This window comes from Perca fluviatilis, chromosome 3 (assembly GCF_010015445.1).
Source record: "Perca fluviatilis chromosome 3, GENO_Pfluv_1.0, whole genome shotgun sequence".
Lineage (NCBI taxonomy): Eukaryota > Metazoa > Chordata > Actinopteri > Perciformes > Percidae > Perca > Perca fluviatilis.
In genome coordinates, this window is record NC_053114.1 from 14,739,477 (window position 1) to 14,764,723 (window position 25,247).

Genomic DNA, 25,247 nt, shown 5'->3' on the forward strand with positions numbered 1-25,247 from the left:
ACCACAGACGAGACATTTTACAGTAGAACTAGAACAGTAATTCAGCCTGGCGGGCTGATCTAGGGCAAGAGCACACATCTGAGAAGACTCACATTATTTTGGGGGCTTCAAACACTTTTAAGAAGCGTTTACATGCGGTACGGTAGCATTGTCGGTATGGGACGTCCTGCACTAGAAGAGGGCCTCTGGATGTTTCACCAGTTTAAACTTGGACAGACTGGAAGTTTACAGTAACCACGCATCACGAAATAACTCGCACAGTGAAATTGAGACTGAGACCATACTTGCGTTTGGCGTGCTAAGCTCTGTAGTGAATGTCAAGGCTGTGCACGGGACCTGCGTGCACTCTGGGCCTCGGGGGCGACCCCTCACATCTCCTATCGGTAAAAACAGTTAGGAGTAACAGGAGACTTTCACGCTGAGCAGGTCGGCTCGAGGGGAGCCGCTTCTCCCGATGTTAAGGAGCAGGCAAACATTTAGCTAGCTGGCACGATCTATCGGGACGACGGCGGTGAGGGGGGGGGGTCGGAAGTATTTACACGACATCACAGACTAAACACGTCTACACAACAGAGTGGAGAAAGGGTCTTAGGCTTGTATATACAAGAGGAGGGAGAAGGAATTATGTGCTTAGAATAAAGTTGGGGGGGGGATTGTCAGAAGTCTGTGGTTTTAGAGCGTAGATGCCATTTCAAGTAGAGAGGCACTTGCGGGGGGGGGGTGCACGGGGCGTAGACTAGCTAGGAAGGGGTCTCGGGTGACAGAATCTTGGGTTTTCCTTCCGCCTCCTTCCCCTTCACTGCCGCCATGTAGGAGAAAAGGCAGAGGACCGAGTAACAGATCTGATGTGCCTGCAGAAGGGGAAAAAAAATAAAATAACCATGAGGAGGACAATCATGGCCCAGATGTGAGGTTATATTTGTGTATAGTTAAAAATAACATAAGGAACAAAGATAGACAAGAGGCTCCCTTCAGTCTAAATACTGTAGGAATATTGACTGTTGCAGGCTTTAGGGTTAGTATTTAAAAACTCTGCAGGGCCCCTTTTCCTTCATGCTGTGTTGTTAGGGGTGCCAAAATCCTAATTTGCCTGAACTCAACTGATGAATACTACTGGTTCACCAGTGCATTGGGGTTTCTTTGTGATGTAACCAGTCGGTGCCCACGACAGGATAGTGTCTTTATCGCACGCAAAAATCCATCTCGTCAGGCTTCAAGTAATCCGTTTGTGTCCGAAAACAGCAGCGGACCGAACCAATCGGCGTCCGGTGAGGAGCTTCTGGCAGTTAGGGGCGTGGTTTAGGCATGTGTGGCGCATGGATGTATACCGGTCCCGTTCGCTCAAAACAACAATGGTGTACATCAGCGGTGTAGCATAATGTATTTTTTTGTCAAAACATTTCAGTTTTTTTAAATAAATTATTTCTAACTTTTACACCGTTTAGCTGTCAGCATTTTAACAGTGTTTAATCCAGCTACTAGCTAACAGTAGGCTACCGTTACCTGCTGTCAGGTGTAGTGTTAACTAGCTAATGGTAGGCTAATGTTACCTGCTGTCAGGTGTAGTGTTAACTAGCTAATGGTAGGCTAATGTTACCTGCTGTCAGGTGTAGTGTTAACTACCTAACGGTAGGCTAACGTTACCTGCTGTCAGGTGTAGTGTTAACTAGCTAATGGTAGGCTAATGTTACCTGCTGTCAGGTGTAGTGTTAACTAGCTAACGGTAGGCTAACGTTACCTGCTGTCAGGTGTAGTGTTAACTAGCTAACGGTAGGCTAACGTTACCTGCTGTCAGGTGTAGTGTTAACTAGCTAACGGTAGGCTAACGTTACCTGCTGTCAGGTGTAGTGTTAACTAGCTAACGGTAGGCTAACGTTACCTGCTGTCAGGTGTAGTGTTAACTAGCTAACGGTAGGCTAACGTTACCTGCTGTCAGGTGTAGTGTTAACTAGCTAACGGTGGGCTAACGTTACCTGCTGCCAAGTATAGCGTCCTGTGCAGCGAAGTTTCGGTTGCCTCTAACGTCTGTTTAGACGAGAAGCGCAGGTATTTAAGTGGCACCGAAATCCGCGTGGCTATTCGGTCCGGTAGATAACGGTCGTTAAGGCACCGGTCAGTGCCGTATTAGCACCGGGTCTCGGTACCCAACCCTAGTAACCGCTGAATATTCTATCTCATGATGGAAAAGTAGAGACGATTGTAGACGAAAATGAATTGAGATTTTATCTTCGTTTTTTATTTTATGCAAAACATTTTAGTCTCGTCTTTCTTCGTCAACAATAATGCATGTTAATTTAGTTTTAGTCAGCATTTTTGGACATTGGTGCAGTCTCGTCATCGTCTCGTCTTAGTCATGAAAAAAAGGTCGTTGAACATATTTAGTCTCATCTGACGAAATTAACACTAGGTGGAAATACCTTTATGTGAAGAAGAAAAACAGATGACAATTTAAAATGTATCAAAAATATAATGGAAAGTATGTTGTTGCATGTCATTGGGCATTTTTAAGTGGGTATATGGAAATCCTGGAGCTTTCTGAGTGGGTATACTGCGTATACCTGCGTATCACGTAGACTACACCACTGGTGTACATAATAGACCGACGCTTCATCCAATCACCTGCCAGGTATTTTTTTGAAAGCGAGTTAAACAGTTTCCAATGACGGTTTCTTGGATGGTTCTGTGTAAAACCATCTGGCATGCCATGTTAACTTTCAGTTGTGAACATGCCCAGACATACTGTAAAATAAAGCGGAGACATAACTTTGGTGCCACCCGCTGGTTACACTGAGTAAGGTGACCACAGGGCCAAACTCTCAAACGGCGCTGTAATCCTTTAATGACCAAATTGCTGCACTCTTAGGCCGGCCACACACTGGCTACGTGGCGTGAGCGTAGCGTGAGGGTGGCGTTTCTGTTGCGTGTCCGCTGCATGGATTTCTGACCCGGCACTGCTGCTGATAGCCTTGTCTGTACGTATGTTTCCCCATTGATAAGCTGCACCCAAGCAGTAGTATGTTAAACATAAATATATACTGATTTGATTACAGCAAAGACAACGTCAGCAGTATTGACAGCAAAATAGGCTACAGAATATTTTAAGAATTTTCTTCTTTTTTTTTACATTTATATCTGCATTTATGTCAAAACCTAGAGATTTTCAAACATCAACATGTCATTTATTAAATGTATTTGTGTCAAAATGACATATAAACATCTTTTCCTATTTTATTTTGCATGGAAACACTTCCAACACGCTTGCGTGTCGTGTGAAAAATAGGCGTCAACCCTATATCTAGCATGCCCGCGTTTCCGGCGCGGCTCGAGACTGAGCCTGACACGTGCGTGTCACGCAGGCATCGTGCAAGCTCTAACCTGTTAACATGGGAGCCGAAATAAAAACGGACACGCCAAGCTGCTGACACGCTCACGCCACGCAGCCAGTGTGTGGCCGGCCTTAGTGATTAAGTTCACACATTATAAAGTATGTGTTGAATGCTTCCACTGAGATTGTAGCTCCAGTTTTCAGACTTAGGTTCATGTCAGGGCTCCCAGGGGGGACTGAATCAGAGTGCACCTCTACAGCACTCATGTTTACAGATACAAACGTCAGGCGCATTTCTACTGGTCACACCTTTGCGACGGGTACTCTACATGCACTGGTAAAGAGCATCGACTCGGACAGAAGACCTGAGGACTCACCATGGGGGTCTTGTACTTGTGGATCACCACTTCTTTAGTTTCAGGAACTATGCCGGTGCAAAAGACAAAACAAAGAATTCAAAGGCAGCAGGAACCTTAATGAGTTCACGCTTGAGAGCTTTTTTTTTTGTTGGGGTGGGGTTGGGGGTCACAGGGTTGGACATTCAACAAGGTGTAAAATGGGATGTGGGCCAAAAAAGGAGTCCGCCACAACAGTCAGGAGTACACTGAACTTAAGACCGAGAGGGTGACGAGGGTAGGAGTGGCTCGTCTACTGTTGATAGAAACTGGTCGTGTTGAAATATATTGATATTCTGACTAATTTAATGATCAGATTTTCTCTTTCAACTGATTTTGTGATCCATCAAATGCTTTTGTCTAGTGTAATGATTAAACTGTTTATATGGGAAGGCATGGGATTCAGTTTGAACTTGTGACTGTTGGTGAGACGTTCATGGCCCACAAAATGGACAAATAAAAAAACACAAATGTCTTATAAGAGACTGCAAGAAAGTGTAAAGTTCCAAATGTGAAAAACACAAGATAAAAGGACAAACTTCCTCCCCCCCCCCAATGAACTGAAAGTTAAAAGACATCACAGAGAAGCAGTTCCAAGAGGCCAAAATCCTTTGACCCCGGACCAGGTCGCTGCCCACAGGACAGATTGACTTTTCATTAGTAACTGTGAACCCATAGCAGAGATGAGGAGGCTGAGATCTGGACAGATTAAATAAAAACTAAAAAAAAAAAAGAGGGGCTGGGAAATGTTAAATCCTAAACAAACAGTCCCACCAAAGATCTCCACTTGCTGAGATTCAGAGGCAGACTGCCAGAGGAAATGAGAGATTGCGTTTGGGGTGATCTCCGAAAATGAAAAGCAAGTGATGAAGGAAGCAGAGGGAAACTCATAATACGGAAAAAGAAGAAGAAATGAAAAAAAAAAAAATGAATCCATGAGAAGGATTGAGTGAGGAAATATTCAGCACGGAGTTTTAGTGTGAGTAAGAAAAGGAGAAAGGTGACGACACTTTACCTGCTGGAGAATGAAGGTTTTCATAGTGGCAAAGATGAGGGCAACATTACAAAAGCAGCACAGAGACACGACAGTAACCCAGCCTGGCACTCAACTTCAACCCCTGACGATCATAGTACTGCACTGTCGTACTGGAAGTCCACTTTTTTTTGACTTGGACCTAGAAATGTAAATTATGAGCTAACCATTTTAAACTCCTGCTCACTACAGTCAAAAACATAAAAAAAGCAGTCTGAACTACCAAACAAATCCTCAAAAAAAGGACTACGATCGACATTACCGGTCAAAAGTTTGCGGTCACTTAGAAATTTCCGTTCCACTCCATTATAAACAGAATACCAGCTGATATCAGTTGCATTGTTTGTTTGTTTTTTTCAAACAGGGCAGCAGTTTTCAGATTACATTATGTGCTTATATAATTGCAATGGCTGATCTTTAATGCAATATCTACATTGCCCTTTATCAGCAACCATTCATCCAATGTTCCAAAGGCACATTCTGTTTACTAATCTGTTATCATTTTTAAAAGGCTAACTGAAAAAAGTTGGAGAACCCTTTTGCAATTATGTAAGCACATAATGTAATCTGAAAACTGCTGCCCTGGTTTAAAAATTTCTAAGTGACCCCAAACTTTTGACCTGTGATTTGTGTTCATGGGATTGTAGACGACATATAAAATTCAGAATATCAGCAAACTAAACCTTTAATGCTTATCGTTCTCTTTTAGCTGCCACGCCATTTGCTTCCATTAGAAGCTCTTTGTTTTCTCTAAAATGGGAACTTGTAGATGATGAAATCCGTTCACGCAATTTCACCTACACAATTTAAAAAAGGGTTGCTGTACATGGCTTTCATTCATTTACACGTTGAGTTATGCATCCATCTATCTCCAAGAACGGACATCACTTCTTACGATAGAACATTTTAGTTTTAGTTTCTACTTGTGCCCGTTTGTTGTCAGATGGACTTTCTGCGTATACATGCAGTTTAGTGTCCCAAATTATTTTCCAAAAACCGAGAGTCCTAAACGATGAGGGTCTTATTTGCCCTAACCTAAACACCTGTTAAACAGGTGGTATAGCTTCAATAGGTTCATAATTAAGGACATTGTATGGGGAATTTGGGACACTAAATTGTACGTAGAATCTTCCGTAGGGAATATGGGACACTAAACTGCACGTAGAATCTTCCGTAGGGAATTTGGGACACTAAACTGCACGCAGAATCTTCCATAGGCAATTTGGGACACTAAACTGCACGTAGAATCTTCCATAGGGAATTTGGGACACTAAACTGCACGTAGAATCTTCCGTAGGGAATTTGGGACACTAAACTGCACGTAGAATCTTCCGTAGGGAATTTGGGACACTAAACTGCACGTAGAATCTTCCGTAGGGAATTTGGGAGACTAAATTGCACGTAGAATCTTCCATAGGTAATTTGGGACACTAAACTGCACGTATACCGACTTTCTGTCCTCACACGCTGCACTCATTTCTCTCAACAACGCCATCCCTCTTTATCAACTAAATGATAAAATGTTTCTAGCTCTAAACTTTAGCGCTAGCCATGTGATTGAAAGAAAACCCACGTCCTCTGAAGAATTCGTCACTCACTTAATCACCTCCAGACACCGGTGTCTCCGTGTTTCTCGAGGTGAGCGAGTATCCAATTTAGTGAAACCCTCATTAGCTCTCGTCAAATACGTTTGCCGTGGCGCTGAGTTACTGCCGTGCCGAGTACAGGCCTAGAATCAATAGATGGTGTAATTACCAAATTCCTCCAGGACAAAGACTCCCTTCACTGTATTGCACTTTTTAATGTGACTCAGCTCTATGAAAACCTAAAAACAAACAAAACAAACAAACAAAACAAGACAGAACATTATTAACTCAACAACACTGGATGAAAAGTAAACACTTCATATTTATAAAAAAAAAAAAATAATTAGCCATGTTAAACTTGTTTTATTCAGTATGAAAGGTCAAAATAAAACAACTACACATGGAGTGCAAGCTTTTAACAGCTGACGAAAGAAAAGAAAAGCACACTATGAGAAGTTTCCATGATCAAACGCATACATGGGCGACGGTTAAATGAGGAGAAATGCATTTAAGTCTGCTCAAAGCTCTGAACTAATTCTACGTTACTCGTTTCATCAATTAAGTGTATCAGAACTGGAAGCTTTAGAGTTCTATTTGGATGTAAAACAGCAAAGGTAGTCGAAAATAAACACATTTCTTATAATGCTCAAAGATGCAATATGGCCCATATGATGCATACATGGAAGTTTCATATAAAAATGTAGACAAGGACACAAAATTAGATTTGCCATACAGCTATAACAGTTAAAAAAAAAATTAAAAACAAGAAAAAGGAAAGAAAAGATAGAAGAAAAACAAAAAAAGAAACCCAATAAGATGTAACTGCTAATAAGCAAACACAGCAGAGGTTGTGTACCTTCCGCTCCTTGCAGGGGGAGAGAGCATGGGAGAGAAATGGTTTGGATTATTATCGGACAGAAGAGCACAGACACTCGACGGAAACTCCGAGAGGGCGCTAACCACGGGAGCCTCGTACGGATTCAAATCAAGAATCTAGCAATATGAGCCAATATGAAAGAAAAAAAGAAAAGAAAAACCTGTCACAAGAGGAATCAGCCTCCAAATACTAAGAAATAGAAGAGAAAAATAAGAGGACTAGAGGTGTGACTAGGGTATTGAGAGCTGGATTCACCTTTGTTTTCCTGGACTTTTTAAAAACATCTCAGTCCCCCAGAGCCCTCCATGCCTCCTCCTCCAGCAACAAGGGCCGGCACTACCAACCACGTGCTCACACAGCAGCGCAGATATACTGTATGGTGGACGGTGAATCCCTCTACCATGTTAGGATGTCACCTCTGACACCATCTCACTGCAGAGCTACTCTGGACTAGACCCAGCGCTCACTCACTATAATGCTCAATTTAGTCATTTCACTTTAACCCTCCTGTTGTCCTCGGGTCAGTTACTATAGCAGAAATTTGGGTTTCTTTCAGGCAAATTGTCAAAAAAAATAACGTGGATGGTTCCATACAACCATTACTCTTCACAAGCTAAATAAAAGATCAGCTCAGTACTTTCATGGAATGTGGGTGTTTTATTCAATTTTATAGCATATGGAGAAAAGAAATGATATAAAGAACGTTGAAAAGAGTGACAAAAATGTCGGAAATGGCTTCGAAAACGTGGGGGAAAAACAACAATAGTGTAAAAAAAAAAGCGCAGGAAAAATGTGACAAAAACATCGGTAAGAAGTGAGAAAAAAAACTTTGGGGAAAAGCGACAAAAGTGTCAAAGAAGACGACCACACCGTTGGGAAAAAAAAAAAAAAATGTAAATTTTAACCCAGAAAAATAAAAAAAGTTGCATGGTCGACGGGAAGACAGCACAAGGGTTAAAAATAAAAAGAGAAGATAAAAAAAAAAAAAAAGTCTTCCAAATGGCATCCAGTGCTGAATAAAGCTCCTGCTGAGGGTTTGGTGAAACGGTTTTATTCAAAAACCATGAAAACTATCTACGAGGACTCGCAATCTCACAACTGTAGGCAAAGTCGCTGATGAAAATCATTTCTTCTCGAAATGCGGTGCTCTACGTTGAGCACCTTTGAGAAACTCATGTCTTAGGTTAATTGTATTGAGCTTGTGTGATAATGGAAAAAATCGTTTCCAAGCGTGGCACTCTACCCCTTGCAATATGAAGAGCAAAAATTCAACTTGAGCCAAAAAAAAATAAAAAAATACCTCAGGTAGAAAAAGCAAACGCAGGTGGGGGGGGGAAGCAGGCAGTAATCACAGAGTGTAGCAACATCCAAGCTAAAGGGCTGGTTCACCCAAAGTATAGAAATACATTGTGTCTGACCATGTACTAAGTTTAGGTTTTACAATAGAGATTATGGGATTGTATTTGTGATGCTCACAGCAATTAAAAAGTATATTAAAACCTGCGTTGACTGACTTTTTTTTTGGGGGGGGGAGGGGGAAGCAGAATCAAGCTACAGTATAAACGCAACACTGACATAATCATTCAACATTATCATTCATTTGGAGTCATATTTCTGGCCACCAGGTGCATGTAAGTCCTATATTCACTCTCCTTTTAGCTCCGTTTTGCTATCAACCAACTCCTGAGGGAAATATCTGACTCTTTAGCTGTGAAATTCTCCACCATGTTCACCAGCTAATCACTGACCGTGTCTGTCTGCCGTTTAGGGCTTCACATCGGGGTTTTTAGAGCTTGTTCACTGTAAACAGTGGCCTGCTGCAGCCGAAAGCAACGCTAGGAGAGTGCAAAAAGTAAACCAAAACAGTAACGTTCGCTGATTCGCGCAATGAGGTGAAAAAATAAAAAATAAATGATTTCTCTCTTTTCGGTACTGAGTTTCACTCAGAGTGCAGTACAGGTCATTTACAGAACAGGTGTGTGTGTGAGCTGTAGCAGGAAATAAAGCCATTTCATTTCAGTTTACTATTTACTATTTGTTTAGTAGAAAGTAGTTTCTATTAAAAACTGTTTGCGCTATGTTGATTTGTAAATGGCGGCCTGCCGTGCCAAAATTTCTGCTGCCACGGTATCAGAAATAGGGCAGACGCACCATGTAGTTGAGGTTGCCTTTTAAATTATCCTGCCTGTTGGAAAGCCTGTCCACAGCCCCCTCACACACACACACACACAGGTGGACGGCGATCCTGCAGTATGATGTTGGCTGAGTGAGTGGCACGGAATGCTTGCTCTTGGGGGAATTACTGGAACTTACTTATTATATACCATTTTTTTTTTTTTTAGCTGTGAGCACAACAAATTAAATTCCATTCACCTCTATTGTATTCGGTTGGAGGCTTAAATTCAACCAAAACTGATAGATACCACTAGAACTGACACTTAAAAATGACTTTTGTTGTTGAGAATTCTGTTTAAAGATGTAGGATCTTGTTTGCTACTTGGCACTACCTCAGTCTTTTGTATTTGTTGTTTCTAAGTATGTATGAAGTGTGCGCTGGCTGCAGCGGGTCCCTGATCTTTCAGCACGGTCTGTTCTTCAGACTATTCAACAAGAGTACATCAGTCAATCCCAGCTACACTCTAACAAACCGGATGACATATACCAACCCCGGCTACGACTACCTGCGCAGGCGTGAAGACAACACATGACGATGTTCGAGGGTCCAAACTTAAATGTGAAAGTTGCTATTAAATAGCCAATTATTAATGAAAAGTCTTTGCTCAGGGTCTTGTGTCTTACCACTGATGCACAACACACACACACACACACACACACACATTACCCTTCATCTCCTCCCACACGGTCAATGAACAATGAGGTTGGAGCACCACGGATGTCAAAAAAGAAACTCGTGTGGAAGGATGTGTTAATATTGTTTTGGGAAGCGCATGCATACGAACACGCACGCACGCACAAACAAACAAACAAATTGAAAAAAGCAAATCCAAAAAAAGCAAAAAGCACAGACAGGAATTCTTCCTCTAAGGAAAAACATCAGGTACAGGCAAATGCCAATCAAACATGTTGTTGGTCATCGCTAACATTTTGACTAGGATTGGTTTTTAATGACAATAGAGGAAGACGTCACGAGATGAAAGGAAATGAGGCAAACGGGAGTAGAAGAGCAGAAAGGTGGACAGAAGGACGGGATGAACTTTTAACCATCAGGAGTGATTATGTTATTGTCATGCCCTTGTGTGAGATGAGAAGCAGTTGCTCTTACCTGGCTGTGCATGAATTTAAGGTTGATTCCTTCCAGTGTGACCTGCAGCAGTCCACCTTCGCCAGTTTTCATGTCCTGGACAGGAAACTCTCCGCCCAGCTCCGGACCTGAGGGGAACCACACCTGAGTTTAGAGCAAGTACAGCTCATACATACACAAGAAACCTCAAACCCCAGCAGGCTGACAGGAAGAAAAAAAAAAAAAGAAGCTTGTCCTAAGCCTTATTCGCAGACTAGTATTACCTGGGGACCTCTAGTAATTAAAAAATTAGGGCTGCACAATTAATCGCAATTTTATCCAAATCGCAATATGAACTAGTGCAATATCCAAATCGCAGGGGGGCGCAATATATGTGTCAAACCTTTCGGAAATAAAGTATTGTGGTGCTGCAGAGATCCCGGCCTACAAATCGTATCCTACAGACTAAAGTAAAAATCTTTGTTTGGTACAGATCCTCGCAAAAAAAATATATTTTTCAATGAAAATGAGAATAATGATACAAAAATGACCATTCCCTCCAATATCGTGAATCATATCGCAATCGCAATTAGGTATTTTCCTATTAGCCCTATTAAAAATAATTGCGTCGGCTGTGATCTTAATCTTGTGCGAATCTGCCATGCCCGTAATTTGTCAGGTAAAAATTCCACCGCAAATGACCTCCCATGTGACCACCCCAATGACATCACCAGAGGATGTCTTTTTCATGACATCTTGACATAATGTCTTCCCGTTTAATGTCAAGTTGTCATGACAAATACATCCTCTGGTAATGTCATCCTGGTTAACGTCAAGTTGTCATGACCAAGACAACTTCTGGTAATGTCACTTTGATTAATGTAAAGTTGTCATAATCAAGACAACCCAAACAATGTCAAGTTGTCATGACAAAAACGAATGACAACTTATTGACAGAAGTGAGAAAACGTTTATGACTTGTTTATAACGTTTATGACACGTTCAGGACAGAGTCATGTCATAGTTATGACAGTGTCATGTCACGATTATGTCGATACCTTCAAGTAAAGGGTTACCGAAAAGACTAGTAACTGATGACTGAGATAGACAGAAAGAAAAAATAAAAAGGTCACTCCATACCTGGTTTAATGCTTTGCTGTCTTGCTGCAGCTCTTTCCATACTGTCTTTAACACAGTAGTAGAGTTCACGACACTAGAATGCAAAGAGGAAAGTTGTTTTAATTTCTATCAGATGTTCTCCTGAAGTGAAGAAAAGTACAGGATGCAGAGAGAGAGAGAGAGAGAGAGAGAAAAAAAAAAAAAAAAAAAAAAAAAAAAAAGATGCCGTTTTGGACCTTTTTGGTAAAGAACTTGTTGAGCTGCGTCTCTTGGCCGTTGCGTCTCCAGAGACACAGCACCTTGGTCTTGGGGCAGTAAGTCATGTTGATGAGCTTCTCGTACCACCAGCGCTCGTAAACTGTGCCGATGTTGCTGCGCAGGACTATACAGTCATCGCAAACCTGAAACAACGATGGGGCGAGTTTAATATTAGTATAATAAGCTACAACGTGCTCTATGCGCAGCATTGGGGAACGCTACATCATCATATCGTCATATTCTTTATTCAGGACACACACAAATGGTCCATAGCACAATACAAAAACATAGCAAAATACAAACAAATACAAGATAAAACACATACAATAAGAAATGTCTACAACAGTCAGAATTCCACAATACACAAAAAGAGTGTTCAGATATTAGCATATAGACTAAAACGCCAATGGTTCCACAATCTCGAAGTGAACCTAACTGCACTCAATGCAGGGTTCACTAGTGTTGCAATGATGCTGTTGTATGACTCCGTTAGACTACACATACATCTGTACATGAGATTCCTGAGTACAGCAGGACAGGTGAATACTTACAAACATTTGGCTTGCATTGCTCCTTCGTGGAATTTTAAGCAGCAGCCTCATGCCATCATTATATGCCACATTGAGTTTCTGCACACTGCTTTTTTTATAGCAACGCCACAAGTGGGCAGTATACATTGGAGTACAAAAAGTCTTTATTATTTACTAAATTTGCGATTCAGCATATTAGCTTGTGCATACAACATACAATACTGTCTATGAATGTCCCTATCATCAGACAGGTCATCAGTTATATAGTGCCCTAAGTATTTGACCTCATCACACACTTTAAGGACAGTACCAGAGAGAGAGAAATCAGGAAATGTAACTATCTGTAATGATACAGATAGTTTGAAATAACTTGGTATTGCACAAAAACTAATAATTACATTTTAAAAGAACAAAGCAAGTTGTAATATTAGGAATTACAGACTTGTCCTACCTCCATGAAAAAGATGTCTCCTGTGGTATCAGTGCCAGCATGTACAACAAACGTTTGCTTCTTGATGTGACGGCTTCCACTGGGCCTGATGGCCAACTCACGGCCGTTCTTAAAAAAAAAATAAAATAAAAAAAAAAGATAATAGTTTAATACAAATAATTACAAAGGGCGAATAGAAGTTGAAGTAAACAACAAAAGGACAGATAGTCACCATGTTGGCGAGTTTGTCCAGTATCTCATTGATCTCTTGGCTGTATGTGAGGCCAATGTGGGACTTTCCCATCAAACGCCTCACTTTCTTCTTGATGTCATTTTTGTTCAACTAAACAAACAAAAGCATCAAAAAGTTGAGATATCTCGAGGCAAAAAAAAGAAAAAAAAATAAGGGGGAAACTTGGCACGGATCGACACAGGATTAAAATAACAAACAGGCCTCCGTACTTTCAGCATTAGCATGTATGCAATCATGTTGTGCAGCAGGGTGGCCAGGAGTCTGTCTTCATCATCCTCCAGACGCTTGCGGTCATGATCCCCTAGTGACAAGTATCTGTGTTGACAAACAAAACACAAAAAAGCAAGTATTACTAGTCCAGGTGTCCAGGTTTCATACATTGTAAGTACAAAGTTATCTAGTTAACCGTGAATAAAGTATATAGACGGATCGTATAAAACGTCAGCCATGTTGAACCTTTCGATCATCTCCTGAGGTCCCTGGTCCATGCCCATGCCCTCACGCTCCAACATCACAGCATCGAGGTACGCGTCCTCCCAGAACTGCATCTGGTCCCACAGAGTGGAGCGCTCCTTACCTGGACACATCAACACAGTACACATGTAGCTCCGAAAATGTGCACAGCTTGACAAATTCATCAACAAATGTACGGCTGATCTATTCAAACAGCACACATGCAGCCACAAGAACAGATTCATACAAGCACATTTAAATTGAAATTAGTGCTGTCAAACGATTAAATATTTAATCGCGATTAATCGCATTAATGTCATAGTTAACTCGCAATTAATCACACATTTTTATCTATTCTAAATGTCCCTTGATTTCTTTTGGTCCCATTATTTTTTTCTCATTTTAATGCTCTTATCAACATGGAAAAGTGGATCGGCTTGCTTTGTGCTTTTGTCGCCTGGCTTTGACGAGGGGGCGACGATAGCTCAGTTCACAGTGACAAAACACACAGATCACTTTGGTTTTGTCAATGGAACCATTTGGCAACTTTTTAAAAGTAAACTTTCCATTCAGAATCTTGTTGGCATCCATTTCGGCGTCTCGCGCTCGCCATCCACTCAAAACGTAACGTTGGCCTACTACTCTTTGGCCGGCTCGCAAGCCCAAACAAGTGTGTGCGGCGTGCCGGTTTTGTTTCTAGATCCGGTGTGGTGTTGTAGTTTTTTCTAACGTTACTAGTTGTTGCAACAGCATGTGAAAAAAACTACAAAAGTTTGCTAGGCCAAAAACAACGTGAATTTCGCGATTAAAAAAATTGACGCCGTTAAAAAGGGTTTGCGTTAACTGCGTTAATAACGCGTTTAACTGACAGTACTAATTTAAATACAAGTTCATGGCCCTGATCTCTCTGATACACACATTATGACTAAAATGTGGCTTTTGTAACATTTTCCTGTAGCTCTCCATTTCGACAAAATCTACTTTCAGAAAATGAACGAGCAGTTCATAGGTCTTTGACATGCACGAAAACAACAGTAAGACCAATTAGACTAATTCAATTACACATAATTAAACATGTTGTAGTATAACTCTGTACAGCAGGAACTGACATAACAGGTCTAATAAAAACCTTTGCTTGAATTGTTTTGATAGCAGCAATTCAAAATTGCATGTACAGAGGTGCCTGATGCCTTTAAGTGCTGCTCTTTGTAATGTTTCTGATATCACAAGTTAATATGGAAATGCGGAAATGACATTTTTTATTTTGCAGTCTACTGTTTTAAAGATGTGGTAGGCACTTTATTTTTGGCGTAATTGGGCAAAACGTCCATAATAACCTTTCAGCATATTGTAATTCAAGCGGCCTGAGAGGAAACTAGAGGTGTGAATCTTCAATGATCTCCCGATTTGATTACGATTATCGTGTAAGCGATTCAATTAGATATCTCGATGCATCACGATGCGTCAAATACATTTTTCTATTAAAGCCATGTAGGATATTTAATTCATAGCTTTTCAAGCTTCAAAAACAAAACATTCTGCAGTGCTCTAATGCTAAATAAATTGGATACATAAAACTACAGCACTGAGCACATGGCACTTCCTGAATGTGCAAAACATAACAGAATACGTAAACAGAAATATTTTTAGGCCTACATTTAATTGTAAACAGAAATAATCTCTTATGGCCCGGCCGATTATCGATGCAGCATCGTCCACGATTCGATGCATCGATTATTTGATTAATTTCACCACCTCTAGAGGAAACTAGACTTCAGCACCTCCTCCTGGCTCGGTTTTCAGGCTTTAGTAAATCTAGCCTGTGACGGATCAGATGTACGTGATAAGAAAGTTGAAAATAGCCACTAAATTATTGAAAACATGAAAAACCAAAATGTCGACGATTTTAAGGATAAAGTAAATAACACCAATCATTTTGACAGGATGCAAAAGAGAAATAAAATATTTCACTTATGATATGTTGCCCAGTCAGTTTCATTTTACCTAGTTTTCCCGGTAACACACTGGAAACTTGACATTTCCCAATCCTAATTTACCAGCTGGTAGCTCTTTTGAGTGTGCTCAACTCATAATTACATTTCTGAGAGCACTTGAAGGCAACATGCCCTTAAATAAGCAACCAAGCAAGTCCTTTTTTTTTTTTTTCCCCAAGTCAACATGAAATCTGGATGAAAACGTAGGTATGCAGAAATTAAAATGTTAAAAATGAGTAAAAGCGTATGGAAATCTGTCTTTCATCTCCCTCTGAGGGGGAAATTGCGACCAAATTCTGCCGGGAATGTTTATATTTTCCACTTCTATCTCATGCTAAGAAACTCACAGATGCAGCTCACCAGCGGACAGGAAAAACCCACATCACAGATCAAACACAGAGCTAGTCCGGGTGAACAATGGATTCACTCACTCACTCACTCTCACTCACACACTCACACACTCACACACACACACACACACACACTCACACACTCACACACACACACACTCACACACACACACACACACACACACACACACACACACGTAGAAAAAAAAAAAGGCAAAGGAGAGAGATTAGCCCTACTTAGAGAAAAGGTTTCCATGGCAGCATCCTCTAGTTGATCCCAAACGGAGCTCTTATCGCGGCCTGGAAGAATTTCCCAGGAGGAGCAGCAAGAGGGAAGAGAAGCGGCGAGAGCAGGAAGGGGGTTAGGCGAAGAGGTGAGTCGGTTTAATGGCAAAAACAAGAGCAGAGCGAGCAGAGAAAACCACATCCGAGAAAACAAAGACATACCACGCTCAATTAACGCAGGATGTCGATGAGCAATAATGTTGTTACAAGTGTGGTGATGAGGCTGACGGTAAGTCATTATCGTATTTACATATTTCAAAAAACTGTAACAAGTTGAACTTGGGTAAACTTAATTTAATTTTGCTAAAAAATACTATTAATTATTTGCAGCAGATGCAGCCATGACTTACCGTAATGCTTTTTCCATTTCATTTTCAGTCACTTGAGTTTCTCACACACATATGCACCTTCATTACATATTTTTAAATCAATTTTGCCAGACAGCGATGAATACAACTTCCCTCTTCACTAGGTAAAACTGAACCCTCGCATTACTTAACATCAGGGTGTAACCTTTCACCTTTATTGATGTTCAGTCGCTGTTTCCTAATAAAAAAATTACACCACTTCCATGTAATCACATGTATGACTTCTGCATTTTTCTCTCAGTCATGGGTTAGTGAAAGTTCAGCGGTTATATTAATAAGCAAACCAATGCAAGCGCTTGCACCGGTCATAGTGAGGCAAAGGTTAACAACATCTAGCAACATTTTTCTTACATTAGTGGAGGTAGCATTGAATATTCAAGGTTGTTTGGTTCAAAAGGTTTTCTTTGACAAACAAATATGATGTTAGTAAAAGCAACGCAGTGCTCTAAAGAACACAGGAAGGACACGTTTTCTTGAAACGTCAGGAAAAAAATGTCAGCTGCTTAACCTAACCGTAAGACGGGTGTCTAAAGTCGAGAGCAGAACATACCCAGCAGGCCTTCACAAAGGTAAATCCTCATGCTGACGTCCTCCATGGGCTGCGCAGGCGGCCCCTTCGCCATAGTAGGTCCTTGATCTTTTGCGGTTTGTTTCAGGGTGTGGGTCTTTCCCTGTGGAGACAGGACAATTGAAAACAAAATCAAAAAGGTTCACGTTTGTAACATCTGCAGTACGTAGTTTGAGTATCGATGCATCCGTGTTTGCACTATTTTGATCAGAGCACCACTGTTATCCCAATCTGTCTGAGAAGCAGTACCGGACGGTTGTCCACATAGAAGGAGCGTTTAAGTGGTGTTAGGACTTCTTCCTGTCCAACGTGATGCTCTTAGGTCATGTAGAGGAAAGTTGGAGTGGTACTCTCACCTGTAACCACCGTTTAGGCTTTAATACACCACAAACTTTCAACGGCTGGCAGTTGCAGGATTGCTCGATTCTTGGCAAAAGAAAAACAGAGAAACTAATTTTCCAGGACATTAAACTCTCGCTCTCATTTTCAGGTGTTTTGAAGTAGTGGAAAACTAGTCTGCAATCTTCCAGCCTTTCTAGTATGCATGGGAACCCTGAAATTCCATCAATCCATTTACAGGCACCTTCTGTGCAGCTTTTATACGTTTAAATGGAGTGCATTCACAATTGAATTGTCTATTATCTAATATAAGAACTGTATCATCTACTCATAGTGAGTTTTATACTTACAAACACAGTGCTGGTGGCTGGATTGGTTTCAATCTCGCTGTCAGAAAGAGTCCCTCTGGACTGAGCTAAATGGGCAGCAGTTCTGCCACCGAAGCCGTCTGCTGTGCTGCTCAGGTCGCTGTCAGCTCCCAGAGTCTCTCCAGAGCTGTTGCTTATCTAAATTATAAAGATCCAGGTGTAAGAACAATACATGAGCAATGTTTTAGATGCAGAAGGTTTGGTATAAAAGCTGCTAAAGTGGCATTCATAGTAGGGCTGGGCAATATATTGATATCGTATTGATATTGTGATATGAGACTAGATATCGTAATATCGTAAATGGCTTAAGTGTTGTCTTTTTCCTGGTTTTAAAGGCTGCATTACAGTAAAGTGATGTACTTTTCTAGCTCTTCTATTATTTTTTACCTTTACCCACTTAGTCATTATATCTACATTACTGAAGATTATTTATCTAAAAATCGATCTTGCCTTTCATTGAAGTTGTAGGGATTTTTACAATACATTCTAAAACTCCATGTTTTAATGGTTGCACTATTTCATCATGTCTTGTGCATCACTTTAACTAAACCAAAAATGAGTGCAAGTGATGGACAGTGTGTGGGATTCTTTGTTTTCTTACACAATTCCTCAAAATCCCACCGGTCTAATTTGGCATCTTTGAAAATGTTGAGGTCTCCACTATATTTTAAAATAAAATGATATGGTTTAAACAATGTTTGGCTGCACACACATGAGTTTGTAATGACTGGCACTGGCTGGTCAGTAAACAAAAAACTCAAGGGGTTAAAGGATTAACTTTGCTAATATGTGCAATAATCCATAACCTACTAGCAATCAACGGATTCTCAGTTTTTGAAGGGAAAAGACACCGGAAAAGCAAAAAAAGGTTTAAACCAAAAATATCATCCTGGAATATACAGTTCATATTTGAGGTGATGTGTAGCTGGAATAGATGGGAATAAAATGCATAATATGTGAGTTGGTCGTGCCCTACCACTGTGCTGGCCTCGGAGTCCTGGCTGGTGCTTCTTGTCAGGATCGGTGGCTCTGAACTCCTTCCAGACTCTGTGTCACTCTTCTGTAAACCCAAGGGGGGCAAATTCATTGGAACACAACATTAGCAGTTCAAAAACCAACACCACAGACTGAAAGCTCCCTGTTGAAGGCTGAAAGGCAAAGGCACATGTCTTTTTCTGTGTGCAGCCTGCAGCCGGTGTTCAAAGTAAGCAATATCCACCAGCCAAATGCTGGTAAAATATCCAAGTGGCTGGTAGATTTGCTTGTCTCACCTGCCAAAAAAAACAAACAGTTGAGTAGCTGGTCCAATTTTGAAACCCTGCTTGCAGCCCTGAGAGTATTTGACTGTAATACTATGTTTATGTTTGTTTAGCATCTCAAAAAATAGTTAGAAATTAATCTAATTCTCTACTAGACGACACAGCAATACTCCATGAACACACCTGAGATCCAGATGTGACACTGAGGCCACTGTCAGCACTGATCTGGGATTTCTTCTCCTCTGCATCAGTCACTTGGGGGCGCTGCTGCTTTGCTCCATCAGACCCTGAAGGACAGACCACGATTATCAGCACGTTTTCACGATTAGGTCTGCATTATCTTCTTGCCTTACTCTCGCCTCGCTCAAAGCCACCACAGCACAGCAACACTGACGCTACGCCCATCTTAAGTGCCAAAGCCTTCATTTAAACACTGCATTACACTCGTGACACAGCAAAGCAAACAGTATAACACTACCTTATTCATGTTTGTGAAAATGACTTTAAGCTGCCTCTAGCTAAAAATACAGGGCGACTATAATACATCTAATCTAAAGAGGTAAGAAAACTTCCATTAAAACGTTTTCACAACTTTCTGTACACAATACTGGTGCTGAACTGAGCAGTAACAGATGACACAGGAGTTTACAAGCAGAGAAGCTGGGAAAAAAAAGTTACAAATGAAAACAAAACTGCAAGAGTGCGACATTAATTCTCAAGTCTATGCTGCAAATGTGCTGCAAGTTACAACAAAAACAACCAACAGACACAGGCAGTTAGGCATGCAGACGGTAAAGGAGACATTTTCTGTTTCAAGTGCGATTCAGTACTTTATTTGTCGCCTCGGTAGATGCAGACATAGGGACAAGTAGATCCTGACGCTTCCTTGTTTTTCAGGGTTTTTTTTGTGACACTAAATGTTTTGCAAACCATTTAATAAAGCCTTAAAATGTGGAATATTGGCTGCTGATACACAATTTACAGCAAGTCACTTGAAACTGGAAAAAATAAGTCAAAAAGTGCAGGAAAGGGCAGCAGGTATTCATTTCTTCTCATCTTGAAGCATGGTGTCAAGGAGAAAAAAAAAAAAAAAACACTGTAAAACAAAATGACATTGTTTGAGCTTAAGCCAGTGATTATAACATAGAATCTCCATATTTCTTTAAGTGAAGGACCCCAAAACATAAAATATTTTTATTTTAAATGTTGCATACAATTTAATAATTTACCTGCCTAAACTGTAGGCGGGGGGGGGGGTATTTTTATCCAGTAAGCACATGTTGGTTTTTACAGTGTGTTCTGCATCCCACCTTGTGAGCTACAGCTATGATGTTAACAAAGCTGAGGTCATACTGTATTATAGTAAAAGTAGCACATCTTTGTGGTAACGGCTGCTGGAAGAACGGTCATGTGGGAGAAAGGGAGAAAACTTAAGTCTTGATTAAACAAAACACAAAATATGTTTTTGGAACTAAAACAAGGGTGTAATTTCTCACAGAAATTCCATGACCCTTGCTTTTTATATAACAAATTTAACACCACTAGGATACCAACTATACTGCATATAAGAAATCCAGTGGCATGCGAGTATTAGAACTCGAACATCAGAGTATCTCCACTCCATCTCCAAAAGTTAATCTAATTCTCAGCTGAAATTACCCTGATCCACATCTGATTAGTATTACCTAATAAATCCAATCTGGATCTCATAATTTCACATATTTTTTCCGTTACCCGTTCAGACATTCTTATTAGGAGCACTCCTTCCCCTTTATTTATTCATGTATAAAGACACTGGTAAGGTGGAAACAAGGGGGTGGGAAAAGGTCAACGGGTGAACACCCCAATCTTTTTTTCTTTTTCTTTGGTGTGTGAAAAGTCTCTTACTCTGTGGTTTTTCCATAGCTTTTTGCTTATCCTGGTGCTTGCTCCACAATTCTACCCAAGATGCATTGCAAGCAAGGAGAGAAAGACAGAGAGAGAGTCAGAGAGCTGGTTGAAAAGGCATGTATGGTGGATGAGCATTAAAATCAAAACAAAAACAAAATAAGCATTGGAGAATCTGTCATTGTTGAATGGAGGCGTTTTGTAATGTTTGCATGTAGCTGTGCTTTAATCCGGACAAAATAAAAAAAAAGAAGAAGTATTTCGTTGTCAAGTTGGAGCCACAGTGTGAAACAGCTACTAAGGTAACATTACAACACACCCAGAGCTCCCGGCCCTAAGTCCTGGAGAGCCACACAGTGACGTCAGAATGAGCTATGGCTCTGATCGCAGGCCACAGATTTCATCGACTGCATTTGTCTGGCTCTCCAGAGCAAAGGTGAGAAAGCGAGGGATGTTTGACTCGGAAAAGGAGCGTGGGATGAGGGTTGAGAGGCCGACTAGCCAGCAGGTGAAATGGAGCAGTTGCAGAAGCCGGGATGCAAGTCTCACAGCATACTGTAGAATTGAAGGTGCAACTTCTAACAGGAAGAGAAGGGGGTGCGGGCAGGAGAGGCGTCAGGGTGGTCGACTGAAAGTGTCCCCCGTATACAGACCCAGAGTAATTCTCGGAAATTGAAGTGCTTAAGAGATTATCAAGTCTTCTGAGTCAGTTGGTTCTTTGGCGACCAATAGATAATTTGCATCTTTTCTGGGACTGTTTACAGGGGAGTGTTGCTTCCACCCTCCATGCTGAGAGCGAAAGGGAGCTGCCATTTTCTACAGCACGCCTCGCAGAAACCTGCAGTAAAGGCACAGACGAGCACCGATTTTTGACTATCAATGCGCATACCTCGGTTTGCGGTTTCCCTCGTCCACTACTGCAGATTTAGGTATTGGAAGACCAAAACAAAGACATGCATTCAAGGTGCTAAAAGGCTGACCACAGAAGTCCAGAGGGGAGGCAAACAGGGGCACAGATGTTTCAGGAAGGGGAGACAAACACACGCAGTCCAGGCTGGCACACAGGGGAATATTCCAGACACTTTTTAAGTCTTCTTCATATATTTTAACCAGGGCCAAATTCTCAATTTAGATTTTCATTTTAAATAATAAAAAAATATTTGTAAAATCATTACAAGAGACAGGGTATAAGATAACAGGAGTTAATCTTCACAACATTTTTATTATATATTTTTTTTTTTACAACGCCTGTTTCAGTGATCACCACCAGTGTTTTAGGTCAAAGTGTTTGGAATATTTAACACCTGTAAGAATCTGTCAGGGACAAGTGAAGGGATCTTTCTTTTAAAGGGTTGGAGGAGGGGGGGTGGGAGACTGGTATTCAGGTTGATGAGCTTGTAGGGGACAGGGGTAGGGGATCTCACAATGCACATGCAACCGGGGCCGGAGTGGTGTACACACCAATCGAGGCAATAAAGTTTTCCTCGTTCAGACTTCGGGTATCAAAATGGCGGGCTCCTTTGCCCGTTGTGTGGTGCGGCAGCTGCAGGTGAGGAACATTCAGAAGGCCCTGAGGTCTGGCAGTCTCCATACGACCAGAAGGACTCTCTTTACTCCCGGGGCTGCCAGCACTGTCTGTGGGGCTTCGCTTGCGTTTTTCTGGGTCTACCAAGTTACCAAAACGAAGGGGCCAAAGACAGAGTTCATCAACATTACAGAAAAAGAAAAGATGTGGAGGTTTAAACTGGGAGAGGATTCATTTCCTAATTAGACAAAGAAGAAAAGACATTGATGAGATCTAAACTACCGTTCATGTTTTAGTGAATCAACGTCTAGCGTGCAGCTTAAAGCTTAATATAAACACAATGCAAAAACATGGACAAGTGTTAGTAGCACAGGCCAGCTGCTGTTACACATTTCTCAGCACAACAGGTTTTCAAAAGTAAAAAAAAATAAATAAAAAAAAATAAAAATCTATCACACAATCCAGCATTAAACTGATGCATTGTGCTAACCTGCGTATGGAACGTACCTTTGGTTTGATAATGTGTGCGTGCTATTTCCAGTAAGCTGAAGACACTGGCCATTCCTCCGAGGCCTGCGTTAGTGTAAGAATGCTCCAGACTGGAAACTGTGCACTTCAAGATATCCAGCATGCCTTTGTATACCTTTCTGCTCACCTCCTGGAAACCAAACACAGCAGCAAGGTCTATAATGATTCTAACAAGACAACAACAATATTTGTGATGTTGGGCCACATACATATACATACATACATACATACATACATATATACATACATACATACATACATACATACATACATATATACATACATATATACATATATATATATATATACATATATATATACATATATATATACATATATATATATACATATATATATACATACATATATACACATACATATATACATATATACATACATATATACATACATATATATATACATATATATATATACATGTATAATATGCATATATGTCATATATATCATATAATAAAATAATAATAATATACATGCATGTATAATATGCATGCATATAATAATAATTCATGATATATTTATATTAATAATACGTATAATATGTTTTTACTATTTCAATAATTAATACTATGTACGTATGCGTAATAATACTAATAATAATAATAATACGTATAATAATAATACGTATGTAATATGCTATGTATTACGTATGTATGTATGCGTAATATGCAATAATAATAATGCATGTAATATGCGTATGGCAATAATAAATAATAATAATATGCCGTATGTGTAATGCATAATATGCATTAATAATACGCTATGTAATATACGCGTAATAGATAATAATAGACTAATAATAATAATACTATGTAATAATACGTGCGTTTGTAATAATGCACGTAATAATGCGTACGTAATAATAATGCGCATAATATGTAATAGCGCGTAATATGCGTATATAATAATGTACGTAATAATAATACTATTAATAATGCGTAATAATAATGCATGTGTACGTATGTAATGCTAATAATGCTAATATTAATATTAATATACATATGTCGTAATAATAATACGTAATAATAATGCTATATTAATCGTAATAATGCGTATGTATGCGTATGTGCATACGTACGTATGTCGTACGTACGTACGTAATAATAATACGTATTATACGTACGTACGTACGTAATAATGCGCACGTACGTAATAATGTATAATAATACGTACGTACGTAATAATAATGTACGTAATAATACGTACGATACGTAATAATAATAATAATGTACATAGTATTAATACGTACTGTAGCGTAATAATAATAATGCGTACGTACGTATGTCATGCATTAATGTGTACGTAATAATGCGTAATGCTGATACTGTGCAATATACGTAATGTAATACGTAATAATGCTGTGCATGCATGTGTGTGCACATAATAATGCGCGTAATATTAATAATAATATATGCAATGCCATGCAATATGTACGCGTAATAATAATGTACGTAATAATAATATGCATGCAGTAATGCGTAATAATAATATGCGTAATGCGTACATGCGTAATAATAGCTAATGCGTACGTACGTATGTGCGTAATAATACGTACGTACGTACGTAATAATACCACGTACGTATAATTACTTGTACGTACGTAATAATGCGTAATGTACGTACGTACGTAATGCGTGTAATGCACGTACGTAAGTAATAATGCATACGTACGTGATAATGCACGTAATTGTATGCGTAATAATAATGCGTACGTACGTACGTACGTATGTGCGTGTAATAATGCGTATGTGTATGTAAATGCGTACGTACGTAATAATGCGTACGTATTAATGCGTACGTACGTACGTAATGCGCCGTAATAATGCTGCGTATGTAATGCTGTGCATGCATACGTATGTATGCGACGTAATAATAATACGTACGTACGTAATAATAATGCGTACGTACATGCGTAATAATGCGTGTAATGCGTACGTACGTACGTAATGCGTACGTATGTATAATGCGTATCGTAATACGTACGTAGTAATGCTACGTATATTAATGTGCGTACTGCGTACTATAATATGTTACTACGTAATAATAATGTCGTACGCGTACGTAATATTAATGGCGTCGATACATATAAGCGTACGCATGCGTAATAATGTGAACGTACGTGAAATAATACGTACGCACGTACGTAATAATGTACGTAGTACGTGCGTAATAATGTGTAATGCAATACAACGTACGTAATAATGCGTACGCGTAGCGTATGTAATGCGTACTACGTACGTAAATGTGTAATGCATACG

The 25,247-nt window shown here is 40.1% G+C and overlaps 1 protein-coding gene across 1 annotated transcript in view; it reads right to left on the minus strand.

The window, feature by feature from the left end:
• Positions 1-715: 715 nt before the first annotated feature.
• madd (MAP-kinase activating death domain) overlaps positions 716-25,247 on the minus strand; it is a 64,576-nt gene continuing 40,044 nt past the window's right edge. The window contains exons 20-38 of the mRNA XM_039795302.1: positions 22,951-23,101; positions 22,380-22,583; positions 20,919-20,969; positions 19,215-19,318; positions 18,749-18,832; positions 17,755-17,910; positions 17,048-17,168; positions 16,082-16,144; positions 13,504-13,624; positions 13,257-13,362; positions 13,027-13,137; positions 12,816-12,923; positions 11,813-11,977; positions 11,598-11,670; positions 10,500-10,606; positions 7,196-7,204; positions 6,509-6,578; positions 3,703-3,749; positions 716-851 (exon numbers count right to left, since the gene is read on the minus strand). Coding sequence (XP_039651236.1) covers positions 741-851; positions 3,703-3,749; positions 6,509-6,578; positions 7,196-7,204; positions 10,500-10,606; positions 11,598-11,670; positions 11,813-11,977; positions 12,816-12,923; positions 13,027-13,137; positions 13,257-13,362; positions 13,504-13,624; positions 16,082-16,144; positions 17,048-17,168; positions 17,755-17,910; positions 18,749-18,832; positions 19,215-19,318; positions 20,919-20,969; positions 22,380-22,583; positions 22,951-23,101 — 1,962 coding nt within the window. The 3' untranslated portion in view covers positions 716-740. The remainder of the gene's footprint in view (positions 852-3,702; positions 3,750-6,508; positions 6,579-7,195; positions 7,205-10,499; positions 10,607-11,597; positions 11,671-11,812; positions 11,978-12,815; positions 12,924-13,026; positions 13,138-13,256; positions 13,363-13,503; positions 13,625-16,081; positions 16,145-17,047; positions 17,169-17,754; positions 17,911-18,748; positions 18,833-19,214; positions 19,319-20,918; positions 20,970-22,379; positions 22,584-22,950; positions 23,102-25,247) is intronic.